At 35.6% G+C, this 21,593-nt stretch overlaps 1 protein-coding gene across 26 annotated transcripts in view; it reads right to left on the bottom strand.

Moving 5' to 3' along the window:
- sif (still life) overlaps window positions 1–21,593 on the bottom strand; it is a 157,293-nt gene that overhangs the window by 46,298 nt on the left and 89,402 nt on the right. For 22 of the 26 annotated variants that reach the window (XM_069498882.1, XM_069498884.1, XM_069498881.1 and 19 more), the window contains one exon: window positions 2,424–2,572. In XM_069498882.1, coding sequence (XP_069354983.1) covers window positions 2,424–2,572 — 149 coding nt within the window. Of the gene's footprint in view, window positions 1–2,423; window positions 2,573–13,303; window positions 14,471–21,593 lie in introns of all 26 variants that reach the window. The other 4 variants (XM_069498900.1, XM_069498902.1, XM_069498901.1 and 1 more) reach the window with 2 other exon arrangements.

Here is a 21,593-nt window from a genome sequence, read left to right as displayed (position 1 = left end):
TAAAACCGCACAGAAAGGAATTTCCTTTCAAATGAACTTAACTAAAAATTATTCAGACGTTACGGGTAAAAGTCATCGAAGAGGGTATACATCCTGTCTTCTAACTTGCGCTTTACGTTTTCACAGCGTCTTTGAATAGGTCACGGCTAAGATTTCCCTCCGGTCATTTGGGATTCATGGGACAGGAATTGTAGCCTTAAGGAATATAAAGGACGCTGTAGGCTCTATGAAACTCGTCAACTTTCTACGGCAACACTTTTCTTTGTTTTCCTTTTCCAACCTCCTTGCCTACACAATAATTTTAAGCCTTAAGAAAGATAGGTTGGTTTTGTTACACCTTTGTTTATCTTCGCGGAAGCGTGAATGTACAAAGCACTGTAAGGTTGAATGGATATTAATTTTCCAATATGGGTGTTTTTTTCTGAGACAAAATAAGAGTACAAAGATAGTGACTATAATGTTTTTTTTGATATAATATGTTTTCATATTATCTTATTTTTAATAACAATTATTTATTGAAAGCAACGTTAAAATAGAAAATAAGTTATTTCTTTATAATTGAAAGCAAACCGAATTTAAGAATGATTTTATTTTGCATGCTTCGGCTTTTTGTCTGTTTAAGTAAAACTTTTAAGGGTTCTGTACCTCAAAAGGAAAAAGAAATCCTACACTAAGTTGTCTGTCCGTCCATTGTGTCTATAACGAAGACCTAGTGTTAGCAATCAGTACCTTTATTATAAATGCGAAAGTGTGTTTGTTTGTTGGTTTGTCCTTCAATCACGTCGCAACGAAGCAACGGATTGACGTGATTTTTTACATGAGTATAGATAAAGACCTGGAGAGTGACATGGGCTACTTTTTATCCCGGAAAATCAAAGATTTCCCACGGGATTTTTAATAAACCTAATTCCACGCGGACGAAGTCGCGGGCAACAGCTAGTTTTGATTATAATTATTATCCTTAGGTATCGCTTGCCAGTATACAACGTCATGAAACAACAGTGTAGCCACGTCAATACACCTTATTAAATATGGATGACCATACATCTTTTTTGTTCTGTATTGAAAATCAAAACATCGATTCTAAAGCCTCTATTTGCATCCGATCAAAAATTTAAAAATTATTCGTATAAGTTTTGAAGTCAGAGGTGCTATCGAATGTTCCTAGCTGTATGCTAAACTTTGATAACTCTGTAGTGAAAATTGCAGACGGAATATTCTGATGAACTTTCTGTCGCTATTGAATCACATATATCTCTGTGGATTTCATCTAACGAGTTACAATGTAAAGGGCTAAATTTAACTTTGGTCACCTTTAAATACAGTGTGTTTCATTGTAAACGTAATCTTCTATGGAATGTAACATATTAAACTACAATGGAGATGGAACTATGGCCGTACCGTAGGTACCTATATAATAAGTTTCCACAATCCTGATTTTAACCCTAATCTGCCAATATTAGGTACTAGCTGCCATGGCGAACTTCGTTCCGCCTAGCAGTCGATTCAATTTTTTAAAAAATTTCTCTCCGTAAGAACCATCCTCGTACTTCAAGGAATATTATAAAAAAGAATTAGCGAAATCGGGTCAGCTGTTCTCGAGATTTGCGATGACCAACACATTTAGTGATTCATTTTTATATTATAGAAGATTATTAAGTACCTACTTACTAAACTACATCGATGATTAAACTACGCCAATACGCAAAAAATATAATTGATTGATTGATGGATGACATGCATAAATTACTGGCCTAGAATACTCTTCTACAGCATTTTTATGAGAAGAAAACAAGAGCCTACGAGTTGATTTAACTTAAAAGTAACCACCAAAGATGAGAACATTGTTAGAAGTGAAGAGATTCGCAAGTTGGTTCGGAACTAAGGTCTCTGACACAAGTTACGATTAGCAACAAATCAGGTACTAGGCAGACCATATGATTCGGCAAAAATTCCTGGAATGGAGACCGCCTACAAGTAAGCATACAATTAGCAGGGTGTCTTCCAAGTTCCAGCTTGAAGAATCGAGGATATAAAAATGATGACAAGAAGTGGCTGGATTAGGAAGTTTCTTTTAGAAGTTATTTATTTAATTTTTTACTAAATAAAACCTATTATAGTGTTAATGACTTTTTTAATGACAAATTTTAAATAATGCAGAGAATTAGACATTTGAATTATTAATAACATATACATGATGACATAACAATATTAATGAAATGAGATGCTGGTTTCCAATAATTTTAACTGATTAACTAATTTTAGTAACTGATTACCAAATTTTTAAGACCCCATGTAAATAATATACAAGTACCTACCATATCTGAGCAAAAAAATAAATGATGATGATGATGAAGGCTAAGAACTTGATATAGCAGTTCTTATTTACTGCTAGTATAGTAGTATAGTACTATCGTACTTACCCAGCTTTCCTAACAGCACCGGTGCAGTTAAAGGAGGCAGCCGCGGCCCCGGTCTGCTTGCCTTTGTACGGGGAGTTCATTGCACTCTCACCCGGATCCTCTTCATCAGACACCGCTGTGGTCAGCGACATGCGATCATCGTCCGATATCTGCGCAGATACACGTTTGACAATTAAACTGTTACATAATATCAGTAGGTACTCAGTTGCCTCGATCTAGCTCATCATGACTGGCAAAAGGTGGGAATGAAGTCTTTTTGCATATTCAAATAATATGCTAAAATAATACTGATAAAATATTTTTTTCAAACCAAAAAAATTAGGCGCCCGATAGAAGGCGTTTTTTTTTTTAAGTAGTTTTGATCGGAGTGGATGAACTGGGCAGTCCAATGTTCGTATAACTGATGTCATGTGAATAGACCTGCATTTTTTGCTAGCCTGGTACTTTATGAAGTTCAATGCATCAGAAAGTTGGCATATTACATATAAATTACCCATGGCGAACTCCAGCGCTCAGTGTTCTATAACCTTAAAACATATGTAAAATTATATCTCTCGATATCTGTCAACAATGCAAAGCGCACGCAATAACCAGCAAAAAAGAAGAGAACTATGACAGAGAGAATAGAGGGTGCTCATCCAGTTGCGTCTCGAAGTCTTGTCAATATTGCCGGCCTACGAAATGATCAGTGAAGGAAACTATGAGAGTGAGAGAATAATTATTTCTTTTGCGGCGGTGACGCTGATGGTGACGATAATAGTGATGATAGTGATGGTGACGTGGTGACACGACGACGATTCTTTTAGATTTTACTCCTTGGCATTCTAGCGCATAACGTAATAATAAGCTTCGCTTCAAAAACTAAATGTTTACCTTATTTCAAGATGAAATATTTTAAATATTTGAATACTTACTACTTACTTACAACTATTGAGGTTCGCCAAGAAAATGGCAAAATAACCTACCAAAAGAATGCGGCCATAATATGCCCGCCCTATTGCCCGCTAAGCTCTCACTTGGGGGGAGGGGGAGGGCTTCAATGGATGAAATAAATTTGGAATACCTACGCCATATATGCTCATTTTCTCTTTGAGAATACACCAAGCGAAACCTCAAAGCAGGAGGAGCTATACCTACTAATCCAAGACATTTTATACCATCTTTAGAATTAACATCCGTAGAAATACATAAAACTCGACGAAACGTAGCCCGATGCTGGAATAGAATTAAAGAGTTTGGTTAGATCTTACCAGACTTCATTTAAATCTTGTTCACGAGAAATTTCACCTTAAGGGCGTCAATTCTGATGTTTCTCTCTTAAATAAATTTAGAGCATATGTGCATCTTTTTCTTTTTAATATTGCTTAAAAAGGACGAAAAATAAATCTAAACTTATAAATAAAAATGAATCGCCGAAATGTATGTACGCGCATAACTTCCGAACGACTGCACAAAATTAGTAATTTTTTTTTGTTATGTTTATAATAATTATCAGGACAAGGTTCGTAGTAAATATTTTTTTTGGAAAATCCACGGGAAAATATAATTCCCGCGGGATGAGGACAGAGTCACGGGCAACAGCTAGTTTTAAATAAAAGACTAAATTTTAGTATTACTATAAAAACAATAGACTCACGACTGTCGCCTAAAGTCACGAGGTTAGACAATAATGAAATCAAGTTGTTCGGTCCTTTTCTTATTACAATGGCAAGAAAAATATGCGAATACTCTAAAATTTTGTTGCGATCAGAATCAGTACCCGTGTTTTAAGTTTCTTAAACTTGCAGGTAGTAAACATTAAAATTATTGAAATTGAAACTGGGCTACATGAAATGATTATAAAATCAATTAAAAGCGTTAGCGAAAATTGAATTTAAAAAACAAAAAAGTTTCTGATGCCTCATTAGGTATATCTAGATCCTAGAAGTTCAAGTTACTTATTTATATAAATTTAATTTTCTGACTCTTAAAATTTAATTTAAGGTTATATTCAAACACCAGTTACAGTGGGTTAAATGTATAAGGCTCATCGGACATTATTTCAAAATGTACCTGCTATATATAGCAGGTACATGTTGAAATATACATTATATAAATAAATCATTCATTCATTCATTCATTCATTCATTATCCATAAAAATTGGTTAAATTTTACAATTCAATTGAATTCTATGTATTTGATTTTTGGCTCACTGTTAAAAATTAAGAAAGACGTGTTTGAGATTTTCGGGTATTCTATCCCCTCATTGATTTTCAAAAAATTCAATGTGAGCTAGGTCGCTGTGGTTCTGCTAGTTTTGAATATCTTGACAAATGAGTAGCTATGTTATTTTTAATACGCAAGCTTGCGGTCAAAGCCAACAAATTAATTTTGTTCGGGAGGAAAACAATTTGCAACCGACCGACATGAATACGTACTCAAAAAAAATATGTTTTATTGTTAAAAAATTACAAAGACGGAAAGCCATACGTTAAGTATTCTTGCTATAATATTCCACAGCATAACGCAATTTGCCGGCACTCGCGCTCTCGTTTCCAGCACTGGAAATTGTTACCCCACTTGTTTGTTGTAGCTAGATATAAAAACAGAATGTTAGAGTCGAAAACAGTTTCCGCGCAACTATGTTACCTTAAAAATTATAGTGTGATAGCACGCTTAATAAAGCGGGAGCAAAGGCGAACATACCTGCCATTGCATAATATGTATCAATTTTGTGATCGTAACTTTTTGTTTACTTAGTTACAACTTTTAAGTGTGACTTGATTCTGATATTGGCGCGTCGAGCAAAACGTATAGGTATCCGTTCAGATATTTAATTAACTCTTTCTAAAACAAGATATATTTTTGATAACTTTTATCGGCCAATGTTCATTTTGTATAGATCTACGTTCACTTAAATGTAGGTATGTAGTTATAGTAATTTAGGATAATTAGCTTTTAATTAAACCATAGAAATGTATGACTATTTTTTGTTTTAGTGTGCGCTGTGAAATACACAAAAATATCACCAACGCAAGATCGGATTCAGTGTAATCAGTGCAAAAGTTGGGCGCACGAAGATTGCACTTCTTATATGTATAGGAGTTGGCAGCTTCTTCTGTGATAAATGCGAAGACTGATATGAACTAATTCAACTTATCCTCTTTGCCAAACCCTACCGAGAAAAATGAATAATAAATACTTAATGCTTATGATTAGTATAAAATTCCAGTTTTTTTTCAGTACATATTAGGTACAAAAGTTTCCATTAATTATCGGATTGTGTTTTATTGACACTGTCCCTTAACATATGCGTTTTGCCCGGGTTTCCCCTACATGTTTTAGACCTTGATGTTTAAACGAGCTAAATATTAGGTACACTTATATACATATTATAGTTTTTGTGTGTACTTTACAAAAAAAACTTGATAGTATAATGCATAACACATGAGACACTTTCAGTAATTTCCAGGCGAAAGAGCAAAAAAAATCACTGAAGGATAGGTATAATATGTGTGGGGTAGAATTAATGTAGCTTAACTAAACACCTTGATAAAATGAAATACTAAGATAAAAATATTAAGGAGTGCTTTACACAAAGCGCATGCGGGGCTCGGAACCGTACCTACACTTCGCTCAATGACTCTCGAGGGCGGCACGGGCGTCCTCTTACTTTTAAAAACAAAAAGACATAAGTACATTTTTTTACCTATATGCGCTCACCAAACAGTAAGTAATGATGCAGCCTAAGGTGGAGCGCGCCTGCCTAGAAGATGCCTATTCAATCTACTTTTGAAAATCTCACTATTGTAGCTGTTATTCTAGCAGTTTTAAAAACCAGGAAGTGAAGTGAATCGAACGAATCCATGGAATTTAGATTATGTAAGGATGCAGACCTTGATGCTGCGTGGTCCGATAATAGAATGGCGAGGGGGGAGCTAGATCATTCCAGAACTAAATTATATGGGTATGTTTTTAAACGAGTGAAAATAAATTCAAATTATAAATTTCGATAAAACTGATTTTAAAATACTGAAATGCTGAACCACAAAATACAAATAACAGGTTACAAAAAAAGAAAAAGGCGGTCTTATCGCTAAATAGCGATCTCTTCCAGACAACCTTAACCTAGAAATATTTTTTTTTAATATAGATTTTGTAAAGTGACAAAATTTATTTTTATTGCCATGAAACATGCAAAAGGAATAATTGATAGGAAATAGGAATACTCCACACCATATACCTACAATAATTCCAAAGGATTCCATTAACAAAGAAACTGGGTACCTTGGTTCCCTTATTAGTATATTAGTATATTAATGATATATTTTAAATCTCTTCAGACTTATTCATATAATTTTGTAAATAGGTTTAATAAGGCGTCTCAAGAACATAATGGTGCCTTCTGTATCCGGCTCTTGATCCGACAACTAAGCGAAAGCTCTTGAGGTTTTTCGCCATTCAACCGTCGTTGACTCAAACATCTACAAGTCTAATAACTGTGGAGTGGATTCTAACGAATTTAGAAGGGGCTAATCTTATTAAATACCTTCGACCTTACTAATAAATACCCTCTTTAAAGCGGTTGCTTAGTTCAACAATGCTTTGTCTACTTTGCTTTGTTGTTTACTGATGACAGAAATAGAGAAATCAGTACGTACTATTTACCTACTAAACAACATATATTAGTAAAGATTAAAATACGACTGTTTCTTTGAGTGCATCTTCTATCGGAGGTTGGACTATTATGAGGAGTTTATTCGTAGTGTATTCCAGACAAACGTAGTTTTGCTCTCATTCGAATATTAACCTCAGGTATACAGGTCGGCAGGAATAGCAAGTTGTATTTTAATAAAGCGCTATGTAAATTTAACTTTTTCTTATTTATTTATCGCTACGAACCTACCTATTGAAATTTAATTCCTACCCTTATGCAGTGGGTGGACGGGGAAATACGAATTCACCTTCCACCTACTGGTGGGAGAAGCCCGTGGGTGCACAAGTAGCTCCTCGTGTACAATTTTTGAATAAGCTGGGTATTCTTGTAGTCTTGAGACAGGCTGGACATAACTATATCCAGAACCCAAACGAACGTAGGTACTAATAGAATTAAAAACAAGATGCTATTAACAATAAACATTTGATAAAAATATAATAATAAAACTGTTGTCACGTCCAAGCGGAGACAGCGTTCTGTAAAAAATAAATTTTTCGCGTCCATGTAGGTAAAGGTAACGAAATTCTAACAATATAGGTACCTTCATTTACTTAATCAAGAGCAGATACACCGAAAATAACAGCGTTAGATTGAAACGTGGTTGAAACTTATCATTACACTAGCTGACCCACCCCGGCTTCGCTCGGGTGCAGTATTTCGGACTGGGAGTGAAGCCGTTGCTTGATACCTAAAATATCAATTCACTATCAGAAATTCTAAAATCCCCACGATTTAGGACTTTAGTACTTTGCAGCATCCGGATTGAGGAGTTAGGATCCGAAGTTCAATGATGTAGCCTATGCTTGGTACCTAAATTAATTTTGCATCATCCGCAGTTACTGAAATAGTATAGTTTAGGAGTGCTGTACCCTACATCATCAGGGTTGAGGAGTTGGGACTTGAAGTCTGAGAATAAACTCGTTGCTTGGTACCTACAATATGAATTCACTATGAACACTTCCTGAATCTTGATAACTCAAGCGGGCAGTAACCCTGCAGCACCTGGATTAAGGAGTTGAATCCAGAATTTTTTATGTGACCACCACGAAAACTTTTTTTGTTGATTTAAAAAAAAAAATTTGCAAATCGGCCCAGAAACTTCGAAAAAATCGATGTAGAAAAAAGAACCACCTCCTTTTTGACAGTCGGTTAAAAACCGATGACCTTGAAATATTTACGGAACAATCTTTAAAATATCCCCTTTCTAACAAAAAAAAGAATGAATGAAATCGGACTACGCGTTAATGAATTACAACTCAGTATACATTTTAATTTTCATCCCCTGTCCTACGGGATCCATGCTGAATTTCGGGATAAAAAGTATCCTATATTCTTCCTCATAGTATGACCTCAAATCGTACCAAGTTTCATTGGAATCCATTCAGTAGTTTCAGCGTGATGCGCGGCCGTGATACAGACAGACAGACAGACAGACAGACAGACAGACAGACAGACAGACAGACAGATAGACAGACAGACAGACAGACAGACAGACAGACAGACAGACAAAAATGAAAAAAATTACAGTTTTGGGTTCAGTATCGATTATAGAGTGCCCTCGAAAATAAAAATTCAAAATATCTTCAATGTACAGAATTTGACCTGTTACAGTTTTATTATAAGTATTGATTAATGCAAATTGGTTTTAATACAATACCATAGTAGGAGGGTGGGACCTATATGTTTCCAGAAGGCGGAAAGAAAGTGAATATTATACGAAATCTTTTATTACTCGTTTGCTTACTTTGCGATTAAAGTACCGCTACTTACTTGAAAAACTTATATTTTTTCGCAAAGTTACTTGACAGCTGATATTCGTTAAACTTGATATAGGCAAGACAAAGATGTACGGCATAACAAGATAAAGTTCAAACAAAAACCAAACAACAAGGTATCTACTCTCAAAAATATCGTCACAACCGAAAAGTTCACAGTTTTATACAGGCCTATATTATAGCAAACCAGATGATGCCCGCTACTTCATCTGCGAGAGAAGGAACAGGGTTTTTCTGAAATCCCGTAGCAACTTTTTGATGTTCCAAGGATAAAAAATTATATTATATCCGTCTCCGGAAAGCCAGCTATCTATGAACCAAATTTCGTAATACATTTTGTCAAAATCAGATGGGCCTTGAAAAAGTAACAGACAGACACATTTTTTCATTCAGAATTTTCAATACATAAATAATGTCCGACTTTGTTTCACGTATTTTTGTTATCATTTTTGTTTTTATTGTTTATAGTATAGCCCGTACAAAATGACTCCTCAAGCGCCATTTTAACGCTATGGGTCAGCTATTATGTCTAAAGTACCTACAGTTCACCTTTAAAATAAGGACTAAAATCGCACTTTTGACATAAAATTTGACACATAAAATTAAAATGGCGCGTGAGGAGTTTAAGCGTAGATATAAGACATATTGGATCTATCATGCAGTCATAATAATAGCCTATGAGACGTGGAACGCTAAGATAAAGCCGCCGACACCTAGTAGTGTGGTAGTTATGAGGGGACGAATAATTGACATAACATTTGTGTGCGTGACACATAAACTGCTAATGGTCCAAGATCCCACTGCAGCGAGATATTCCTTATTCTCTGAAACAAAATGTGTGGGATAGAGCAGTGCTAGTATGTAATTTTAATGTAAGCATATTTGATAGCTTTTACCTCGGGCCAATTTAAAGATGTCAGTTGCTAAAAGTACGTAAAAATATTAAATACTTACTTTTTTTTTATTATGTCTGAGTGCTGATTTTTAAGTATATTTCCTGAGCATCATAATATAAAAATTACGACTCTGACTGTAAATAAGATAAGCTATGTTATTTTTTGCGAGCTTTAAAGCGTCTGGCAGAAATTACCGCCGACAGGAAGTATCTGGTAGTAGTGAATATTAATTATTGACAATATTCTCTAAAACATACATGAAAATCAGCACTCACACTTTAAGAAAAATGAATATTTTTTATAGGTACTTTTGGTAGTGATAGCTATAAATTGACCCACGGCACAAGTTAGTAGATATGCGTAAGTAGTACACACTAACATTACTTTATCCCGCACATTTTGTTCCTCAGAAAATAAGTAACCTCTGGCGGCAGTGGGATCTTGCTCTATAACTTGCTACCTTAGACTGCATCGTCACTTACCATCAGGTGAGATTGCAGTCAAGGGCTAACTTGTATCTGAATAAAAAATAAAAAAAATAAGCTCCAACCTTTGTAACCTGTAACCTTTTACCTTTCCTTCCTTCCTTTCTGTAACCTTTGTAGTCAAGTAAAAAGTAGGTACCTCTAAATTTTTTACAAAGAATCACATAAAGCACATGATTATTTTAACATTTAACATATTAATATCAATGTAAATACCCATTTAAAAAGACATCTAAATCATACATGTTTACTTAATTTAGCATACATATACTTTAATATCACTTATGTTAATTAAAATCCCACCAACATCAGATAACAATTAAATATTTATTAGCTATACGATAGACTACGTAGCATACAAATTATATCAAAACTTCACGATGAAATACCTAGACACCTATTGATAGCTCGCCTAGTTGGCGATAGAAGTCATAGTTAGGAAACAAACTTTGGCTTTGCTAAATCGTTGGGTCTAGTTTTGTGGCTAATGTATCGTCAACTTCGGGCATCGAGCTGTATTCTGTTTTGCAATTCATCCTACGCCTCAGCCGTGGAAATTTCAAATGAAGTAAGGTTGAGCGGCTCCAGAAATTTAAATAGATTATTCATACAATAATTGGAAGGAAAGATAAAAACCCTACAGTAAGCTACAAGTTTTACATAATATTTGCTTCTCCTATTTGTTTCAGGAAATATTTGATTTATACCGGGACGATTCTTACAGCTTCAGTTTTATTCTTTGAATAATTTTTCCCACGTCCAATTTAAGCAAGTTGGTATAAGTAACTTGCTGACAATATTTTTTTTTATCTAATAGGTATAAAATGGCGCTTGGCTGCAATCAGAGCTACTGGCAAGTAATAATACAGCCTAAGATCAAGCGCGCTTGCCTAGAACAGCCTAGAAGATGCATATTTACTCTTGACTTGAAGGTGCCTATATTAAAAGTAGAGAAGAAAACTGATGGGCGTTCCATATGCTAGCAGTTTGAATTAGAAAAGGAAGCAAATCACTTCGTACGTGTCTAAGCAAATACGTTTTTTTCTAGGATTTCGGCAACGTACGGGTGTAGAGCTTGAGTGCCTTAACGATACCTTGCAGAATGATAGTAGAAAGGAGAATAATAGGTAAGAAATAATAATACACCTACAATAGTTTATTCCCATTTACCTCATAAGTAACCAGACATACAGATATCTATAAGGGGTGTAGTGGTTAGAAAGTGTCGAACTGATAAAAACTTGGACTAAGTACCCGGTGCTGTCTAATATATAGTTCCGGGAAATTTTATTCCGTTTAGAAGAATAAAATTAAAGATATTAGTTAATAGATGATTTTTTAAAATACTCTGGGAATTCTTTGAATTTTCGGGTTAAAAGTAGCCTAAGCCTATATCCAGAATGCAAGCTATCTTTGTACCAAACGTCAAAATCGGTTAAATGGATAGGGCGTAAAAAGTTAACAGCCAGACACACAATTACGCATTTATATTATTTTATGGATAAATGGAAATATAATTACTGTACCTACTTAGGCAGTTTTTAAAGTAGAAAATATAAGGCCTCATTAGTAAAAAAGGAAATTGCAGCCTCCCGTGGAGAAATCTAAAATAAGGTCAAAATGTTAGCTATATTTTGCTGGCTTTTATCTCTGAGCTATCTATTGTAAGGGGTTATTGTGAAACCAATTGAGAGCTTCACAAGTATATTAAGTGGGGCTTTAATAACAATCTACATACAGCAGACAATATCTTTACTTTATGTTATGGAAATAAAGTGGTTTTTTTCTTGAGGAATGGACTTATTTTTTTTTCAATGATTACTGCTTGATGTAATCCTATTACATCAAGTTAAGCATAAAATCCTATATACACGGTGAAGTTTTAGTGAAATATATAAATAGAGAGTAGTAGTCATAGACTTTAATCATATCACTGATAGTAGTACATCCCCTCGAACCGCGCTGCCAATAAAGTGAAAATTTTTAGAGCAAAATAAGCTCTCGCGCGTAGTGATACGGCATAAACTGGCCTGCACGCACGCAGTATCACTATTGGTTCGAGGTCTCATTCGATTTTTGTTTTTCTCGATTGTAAATTTGACATTTTTGAATCTAATAATTTTTCATATTTATAAATCGATTGTAATACCACGACAAAATCATTTCGTTTCGGGAAAACAAACATTAAAATTTCAGCGTGTATATAAAAGAAAAAGCTAACTGAGTGATCTATCAACGCACAGCTCAAACTACTGGCCAGTTCGGGCTGTTTGGCATGCAGATAGCTATTATGACGTAGACATCCGCTAAGAAAGGAAACTAACAATAATTTTCCGTTATTTTCAAATTGTCCAAATAGTTATAAGAGGACTTGAAAAAGCTTTTTTTTAAAGGGATTAATTAAAATCGGAAATGAAAATGCAATTATTATATCCACATTAATTGCGTAATATGGCCATAAATCGGAATCTAATTTAATTTACGTAGTCAAATGTAATTATTTAGAAACTAACTGCGTTAGCGGTGATGTTATCGTTTCGTAAAATATAATATCGTGATCGCGATTGCATAACAAATCATTGTGAGTTATACACGTACCTATCTAATTGTTTTGCAATAAAAGCAGGCTAAAATTATTATCGTCCCTATAAGAGACCTTTGTCCAGCAGTGGACCTCTATCGGTTGATGATGATTATGATGATAATGAAAATTATTATCAAAACGTTTGAGAAGCGTTGAATGAAGATCTCGTATGTCACCTATGTTATTTACTTACATCCATACTAATATTATAAATGCGAAAGTGTGTCTGTCTGTCTGTCTGTCTGCTAGCTTTTCACAGCTCAACCGTTCAACCGATTTTGACGAAATTTGGTACAGAGGTACCTTGCAACCCGGGGAAGGACATAGGCTACTTTTTATCCCGGAAATTTTAAGAGTTCCCACAGGATTTTTAAAAACCTAAATCCAAACGTACGAAGTCGCGGGCATCAGCTAGTTAATTATAAATTAAGATTTTTTCTCACCTTCCTCAGAAACGATTCGTTGCAGGTTTGTGCTGTCCCTTTCCAGTGATAGTGGCGATATCTTACGTTCCCAAGTAGTTTCGCTCCATGTAAGAGGGACACCTCGTACACGATACGTCGTATATTGAGTACATCTGTACGTTTTTTATACTTATTTAGCTTACGACGACGAACTATACGCTCATCCGGTTCGGAGTATTCGCCTGTGCTCGTTAATCCTTCTTCAGCAGCCCACGCACTTAGTACACTTTCTATAAAACTGAATAATTGTTGCACGTTTGGCTCTAATTTGCTAGGGATATAGAGATAAGGCGAAACGGTTTTTTTTTGGTACTATCGACTTCTCTTCGGGTTCATCTTCCGGTGGAGGGGCGACATCGTGATAAGGACACGTGTGTGTTTTGTGGTGGTGATGGTGGTGATGATGGTGGTGATGTTTCACTTTATGTTTCGGACCCTTCGAAACCGAACCGCCACCGCCTTCCCCTTTGTCTGCGGTTTCGCCGCCACTCGAATGCGAGTCTGCGCTGCGCTCCCTGTGCGGTTTAGGTCGTCCATTAGACGTCAAAGCCACGAGAGCTCCCCCGGCTAAGCAGCAGTGATGCGCAACGCAACAGAAGCGCGCGTCCCCCTTAGCGAGGCCCGTGTGCGATTTGTGACAGAAGGATATATCCGGTACTCTGGCTCCGAGCGCCGCCAAGTGCTCGCGGTCGGCGCACACCTGCATGAGGAGGTTTTCGCCGAAGTGGACAGTCTTGTGGCGGCGGCGGCGCAGATGCATGAGCGTGCCGCTGCCCGCCAGCGAGGGCGGCGCGGAGGCGGAGGCGGGCTTGCCGCGGGGCTCGGGCGCGCGCGCGCTGCGCGGTGGCGGCACGCGGTGCGTCTCCACCATCATTGGCGAGGAGCGGCGTCAGCGGCCGGCGCGCGAGCGTCACCTCATCACGAGATACAACCGAACTTCTTCCTGTTACTGTTTTCTCTACTTTCCTTTTATATCTAACGTTACTGCATTATATGTGACATCTTGTATACATCTTACAGTTAAATGTCATTTTGAACACTCACTGATTTCATTTATTGCAATTCAAGTCCTCAATTTATCGGTAGTTTATTAATTTTAGCTATATTTGTATTGATGATTGATAGACATCTATGAAACATTATTATCTATCTAAGTTACAAATTAATATTACATGTTACTGAATCAAACACTAATATTTATCATCGGTAGCTATTTCTTACTAGGTACCTAATGCCTTTATACCTAATTATTATTGGGTTTTAAATGGCACGATAAATTGAATCACCTCATAAGTACCTCTATATACCGGACGCTCATCTCATACTTTAATGTCGACCTAAACATCAAAGGGCACGTAAACCAGATTAAATCGCTGCTTGGATATATTTAAAAATAGTCGACTTTTAGGTATAAATATTACCTTACAAGCATGAAAGTTTTAGTAAACTAGAAGATAAATTAAAAGTTTAAATTTATTCTGCAGTTTTTTAAAAATCATAAGAATATGCTGGAAAACCTTTGTGATAAACACTAGTATGTATATCAGTCTGAAAGTAACAACTGCGCTGTAGCTATTTTGTAGTTTTCACTAGGCATCTCCAGGTAGGAGACAACAAAGGCTAATTATTCACATCGGCGAGTAAGGAATAAAGACAGCTGTGCTCAAAGAAATTAGGCTAGACGTATCTGTCGATGATACTTTAGAGTTTCTTTACAGTTCTCAGTAATTTTACGAATTCTAAACACCTACTCGATCTACTATATTATATAAAAGTAAAAGCTGGCTGACTGACTGACTGACTGATCTATCAACGCACAGCTCAAACTACTGGACTGATCGGGCTAAAATTTGGCATGTAGATAGACAGCTATTATGACGTTGAAATCCGTTAAAAAAGGATTTTTGGAAATTTAACCCCCAAAGGGTAAAATAGGGGTTTGAAATTTGTACAGTCCACGCGGATTAAGTCGGGAGGACGTCATATCTGTGATTTCATACAAGCTCCCTTAGTAAGCGAGCGTTACTTTTGATAAAAGTCACTGATTTGACTAGTAGTCATCATCCCTAATATGACCCAAACACAAATACCTAATCAAAAAGATGGATGCTAGATTACTAAACAATATCCTTACGACTATAATATAAAATCAATAACTTTATCAAGTCAAATATTCATTTTAAATCACTAAACCATTAATATAGATCATTGAAATAATCCTATCTATATCTAAACAAAATGTTACGAACACCACTATTTTATTAGCGAACTCTATTTATTATACTGGTATAATATTGAGATATTTATTTTACTAACTACTTACTAATATATAAATTATTAACCGACTTCAAAAAAGGAGGAGGTTCTCAATTCGTCGAATTTTTTTTTTGTTCCCTGATTACTCGAAGACGCCTGGACAGATTTTAAAAATTCTTTTTTTGTTTGAAAGATTATACTTCAAAGGTGGTCCCATATAAATTTGGTGAAGATCTGATGAATATCTTCGAAGATAGATATGGAACTCCTCAACGGATAAGAGTAAATTGCTCGCGATCAGTGTAATAGCTTAGTAAACAGTAGGTTTTAAACCAGGCATAGCATATTTTAATACCATGAGGCCACTAAAAATTGTGAAATAATTTTTTTTTACAAAAAAAATAAAAACCGACTTCAATACCTACCTAGCCACAAACACTAAAAATTAAAAAACTATTTAAATTATTACCGAATATATTTGTATACAAGAGTTAATATAGTTCCATTATAATATTTTTCGGGGCCCGGCCGGTGCCAATGACGTGCTATTGTGGAGTCTCATAAAAATATGAAGTCTAGATGATTCGCGCAGCTAAAGCTAATTGGCACCGGCACCAAAAAGTATTATTATGGAACTTTATCAACTCTTGTATACATAATATATTCGATAATAATTTAAATTATTTTTCAATTTTCAGTGTTTAGTGTTTAGTTTTAGTTATTAGTTTAATTTTTAGTGTGTTGGCTAGATATTGAAGTCGGTCTTTATTTTTTTTGTAAATTTTTTATTGAATAATATTTCTGAAAAGCGTAGTATAAGTATATATATACCTATGGTAATCTACAACAGAATGTTATATTCATATTGAATTTATTTTACTGATACTGATATAAATTATTGAGTAATATTTATTTATATATATTTTATTTGATACAAATGTGACTTTTGAAGAGAGATTTCTGATAGCTAGAGTAACAAGAAATATAAACAGCAATATTGAATGCCAATGTTGCCGGTCCGGATTGAAATAAGTAAGTTGTTCTCTGGGAAGGACATTAACAAGATGTCAAGGTATTATTGTGGAACTGAAATAAAATTGACTTTTTTCTAAACATTACATTTTATACTTAAGTATATTTTCCGGAACTGTGTATAAAGTAAAAGATGCTGTGTGGATTTTTAGAAATCCTGCGGAAACACTTTTTGGTTTTCCAGGATAAACAGTAGCGTTCGTCTCCAGGATTCAAGCTATCTCTAATGTCCGCAACTTCGTCCACGTGGATTTAGGTTTTTTAAATGACTTTCCGGGGAAAAAGTAGCCTCGGTCCGTCCACATGATGTAAGCTATCCTTGTATCGTCAAAATTGGTCAAACAATTAGTCCTTGCAAACAGACAAACAAACATTTTCACATTCATAATTGACATTGAAAATTATTAGGTATAATTTTTAATTTATATTTAACTTTCTCTTCATAATTCCTCGTTTCTGATGGTCGTGACCTGTGGTAATCGTTTTCTTGGGATAATAATGCCGAGGGTTCTTAGATCCTTTCGCATTCCCAGATCCTTCCGCAATTAGAATAAAGGTACTCCTAATTGCGTGTAAATGTATTCAACCGATATGAGAAGACGAGCTCGCTATTAAATATTGTTTAAGATGAGTTTTAGTTTTCAATTAAAAAAGTTAAGGCGAAAGCAAGTGTCAAATCGCGAAAATGCTGTAAATTTGAAGAAAAAGATTTTCTTTCCTAAAGAAGTAACAGCTATTAAATACATGTAATAAAAAACTTCAATTTGTGAAGATCATAATGACCTATATCACATTTGTTCAAATTATCCCGTTTTTTGAAGAATTGATGTTGAAAACATTGCTATCATCAACTTGTTTTGTTGTTTTTTTCTTTAACGGCTTAACGTGTTAAATTCAAACCATCACAAAACAATATGTTTAGGTTATCATTTTAATCATATCATTTTAAATTATTGGTTTTAAACTAAATGTTTTTCATTTCTTAAATAATCTAAAACGAACGGAAATTATTCATTTTCTTGCAGGCGCTAAATCCTGTCAGTAGCCTTTTGGCTTTCATGGCGGCTGGAGCTGCGCGCCGCCATTTCTTCGTAAAATTACGCTATAAACTTATTATTTTTGAATGAAAGTTGTGTTTATATGTACTGGTAATGGTTGAATAATAAAATTAGGGATTTATTTATCTCAAAATGAAGCCTGCTCACTACTCAAATTTATTTTAAAATTATCGTAGTATTACGTACTAGTTGTGAGGTTGTCATAGATTATGTTGACAGACAGTAATATTTTCTAAGTAAGTATTATACCTATGTGTCAGATCCATATTTGAATTTCATTTCATTTAATTTCATTTCATTTCAAGTGGTAATGAGCGCTCGTAATTCTAAAAGCCAATATATATTTACAAAATACAATCCCAATTCCCAAGGTACTGGAATGGCGACCTCGCACCTGAAAGCGCAGCGTTAGAAGACCCCCTCTAGGTGGACAGACGAATCAAACGAGTCACAGGGAGCCGCTCGATTCAGGCGGTGAAAGACTGTGCCATGAGGAAGACCTTATTAGAGACCTATGTCCAACAGTGGACGTCTGTCGGTTGATGATGATGATGATGATGATGATTATGCCTTTCTTCTTCTTCTTAAATTTTGAAAATAAATAAATTTGAAAGCATCTGGCATAACCTGTTAACTTGAAGCCTTAATAATAATTATTAAGGCTATTTCAAATTAAAATGATATTTAAAACTAGATGATGCCCGCGACTTCGTCCGCGTGGGTTTTTTAAAATCCCCTGGGAACTCTTGCGAGATAAAAAGTAGCCTAAGTAGCCTTCCCTGGGATATAAGCTGACTCTGTACTAAATTTCATCAAAATCGGTTAAACTGTTGGGCCGTGAAAAGCTAGCAGACAGACAGACAGACACACTTTCGCATTTATACTATTAGTATGGATTATAAGAAAAAGATTTATTGCCTATAGGTTAAGTGAACACGAATTATGACAGTTCTGTGTTCTAGCGTAAGCTTTAAGGGGGCTCAGGACGGTGCTTTCTTCATACAAACGTAGGAGGGTAATTACTACATTACTTGATACTGTACGCTCAAAACTAAGTATTATATCGATTAATCTCGTCATTACCTAGGTTTATTGATATATGAAACATTGAAAAAAATATTGATTTTAAAGTTACGAGGCTCAAAAGATTCCGATTTTAACACTAAATTCATGACAACTTTGGGCGTAAATAAATAAGATTAGGGGTATGAAAATTCTAAAGAAATTTAATATCAGACATAGTTTATTTATTCATTAGTTGAAATAACTATACTTTGCAAACATAAACCCTTGATTTCGGTGAAAATCATCGTGCCTCTCACCTTTCTCATACAATGTCAAGTGAAAAGCAAACAGGTTCGGTCGGGCGTACTGCGTCACCTTAAGTCTTCTGATAGCGTCAACAGTGACATTTCGGCTGCCTAAAATCCAAACCCTGTAAACGACATCAGACGAGATCGCAGGGAGATAATTTAATTTATTTTATTTTAAGACTAAGTATTTTCAGTAGATTTTCTAGTAGTTAGACTTTGTTAAATAATGCAGAAAAAACATTATTGTATGCAAAGTATTTTCCTTGCAAACATTTAACATGTACCTATAGTACGTGACAGGTCGAGATGGCAATCGGGGTGGGGACGTCACCCGCGCTATCACGTACCGGGTTAGCGGGGGGGCTGTGCGGGTGTGCGGGGCGACCCCCTGCCTTATACCCCGATTTCCATCTGTCATTTTCTCATCATTCATCTCGCGTACTATAGAGCTTATTGCCTTTCCTATTCTTACTTTTAATGCATTATTAAACGTCTTTACTGTTTTGATTTGGATTTTAGATCATGGGTTATGTTTTTAAAATGGTCACAGCGACTTACTAGGCTTTGAATTGGTTTTCTCATTGTATAAGGTGCACTTACTATATATAGCCTGCGACAGGTTGAGAGGGTAATCGGGATATAAGGCAAGGGGACGCGCCGTACACCCGCACGTCATAAGGCGCACGACTGCACCGGGTTAGCGCAGGGGCTGTGCGGGTATACGAGGCGTTCCCTCCCCGATTACCATTTTTTCAACCTGTCGCGTATTGTAGGTTTAGACTTTAGAGGTATCAAAATTTCTGTTATATGGAAAACCAGAGGATGCCCGCGACTTCCGTCTGCGTGGATTTAGGTTTTTAAAATCCTGTGGGAACTCTTTGATTTTCCTAGATAAAAAGTAGCCTATGTCCTTCCCCGGGATGCAAGCTATCGCTGTACCAAATTTCGTCAAAATTGGTTGAACGGATGGGCCGTGAAAGGCTAGCAGACAGACAGACAGACAGATGGACGGACAGACAGACAGACAGACACACTTTCGCATTTAAAATATTAAGTAGGTATGGAGTATAGATATGGATGTGGAAGTATAGATTTTAATGTTGTTTTCCTTACAATAATGGGACATACTATTGAAGTAAGAATTATGACATAATATAACGATTTTTCAAAAAATGTTATTTATTGGGTTTCGATATGGGGCGGTCGGTTTAATCAGGTTCTAGGGTAAAAGACTCAAGTGAATGAACAAATCACAGGTTTTTACCATAAATAAAAACTACCAGGAATTAAACCAGCTGATACAAATTTTTATGAATAAGAGTTTTTAAGGGTTTCCGTACCATAATCGTAAAAACCTTAGACAATTTGCACGATAAATCAAAAACTACTTACTAGATCTCGTTCAAACCAATTTTTGGTTAAAGCAAACTTTCATGGTAATATCATCATATTTTTTGTTTCTGTTTTATCATTCTCTTATTTTAGAAGTAACAGGGGACACACACACACATTTTACCACTTTGGAAGTGTCGCGCAAACTATTCAGTTTGGAAAAAAATTATATTAGAAACTTCAATTTCATTTTTAAAGACCTATCCATAGATACCCCACACGTATGGGTTTGATGAAAAAAATTATTGAGTTTCAGTTGCATCTTCAGCATGGGGAACCCCCAAAATTTACTGTTTTTTTCTATTTTTGTGTGAAAATCTTAGTGCGGTTCACAGCATACGTCTACTTACCAAGTTTCAACAGTATAGCTCTTATAGTTTCGTAAAAAAGTGGCTGTGACATACGGACGGATAGATAGACAGACATGACGAATCTATAAGGGTTCCGTTTTTTGCCATTTGGCTACGGAACCCTAAAAATGGAACCCTTATGGTGCGATTTGCTCCATCCTTCCGTCTGTTTGTCTATCACAGTCGATTATTTCCGTAAGAGTCGGTTCCCACTTGTCGGTTGTCGGGCCCGGATTTTAATCGGATGTTCCAGTGGCAGAACATTTTATATGATGCACGCTTGACTAAAACCGATTTTGTGTTGGCGCCGACAAGAAATGTCGGGTGTTTTGCCAGCCCTCTACGTTCGGAATAAAATCGTGTCGGATTTTGCTCGCCTATGAGTAAGTATGACGCTGTTTAAAAAGGTCCTAAGTGACTTATAAACTACTAGGTGATGCCTGCGACTTCGTCCGCGTAGAATTAGGTTTTTTAAAAATCAATCGTCAACTGTAGGTGTTACAATTGACGGTATACGACAAACATTTACTACTTTTGCCTCTATTCTCTCTCTCCCTCAGTCGAGTTTTTTTTTGTTTTTTGATCTTTAATATATTGAAGGAAAACGTGACTGACTGACTGACTGACTGACTGATCTATCAATGCACAGCTCAAACTAATGGACGGATCGGGCTGAAATTTGGCATGCTGATAGCTATTACGACTACGACGACGATGGGTATATACCTATCGTCGTCGTAGTCGAGTAATATATATATTATATAGAATAGAATAGAATAGAATGTTTTTTTTATTCATGTAAACTTTTTAAAAGAATAGATTAAGAACAGATAGCTATTAAGACGTAGGCGTCCGCTAAGAAAGGATT

The sequence above is a fragment of the Maniola hyperantus genome, chromosome 5 (genome assembly GCF_902806685.2).
Source record: "Maniola hyperantus chromosome 5, iAphHyp1.2, whole genome shotgun sequence".
Lineage (NCBI taxonomy): Eukaryota > Metazoa > Arthropoda > Insecta > Lepidoptera > Nymphalidae > Maniola > Maniola hyperantus.
The sequence above is the reverse complement of the archived record's forward strand: the minus strand, read 5'-3'. Positions and strand labels throughout refer to the sequence as shown.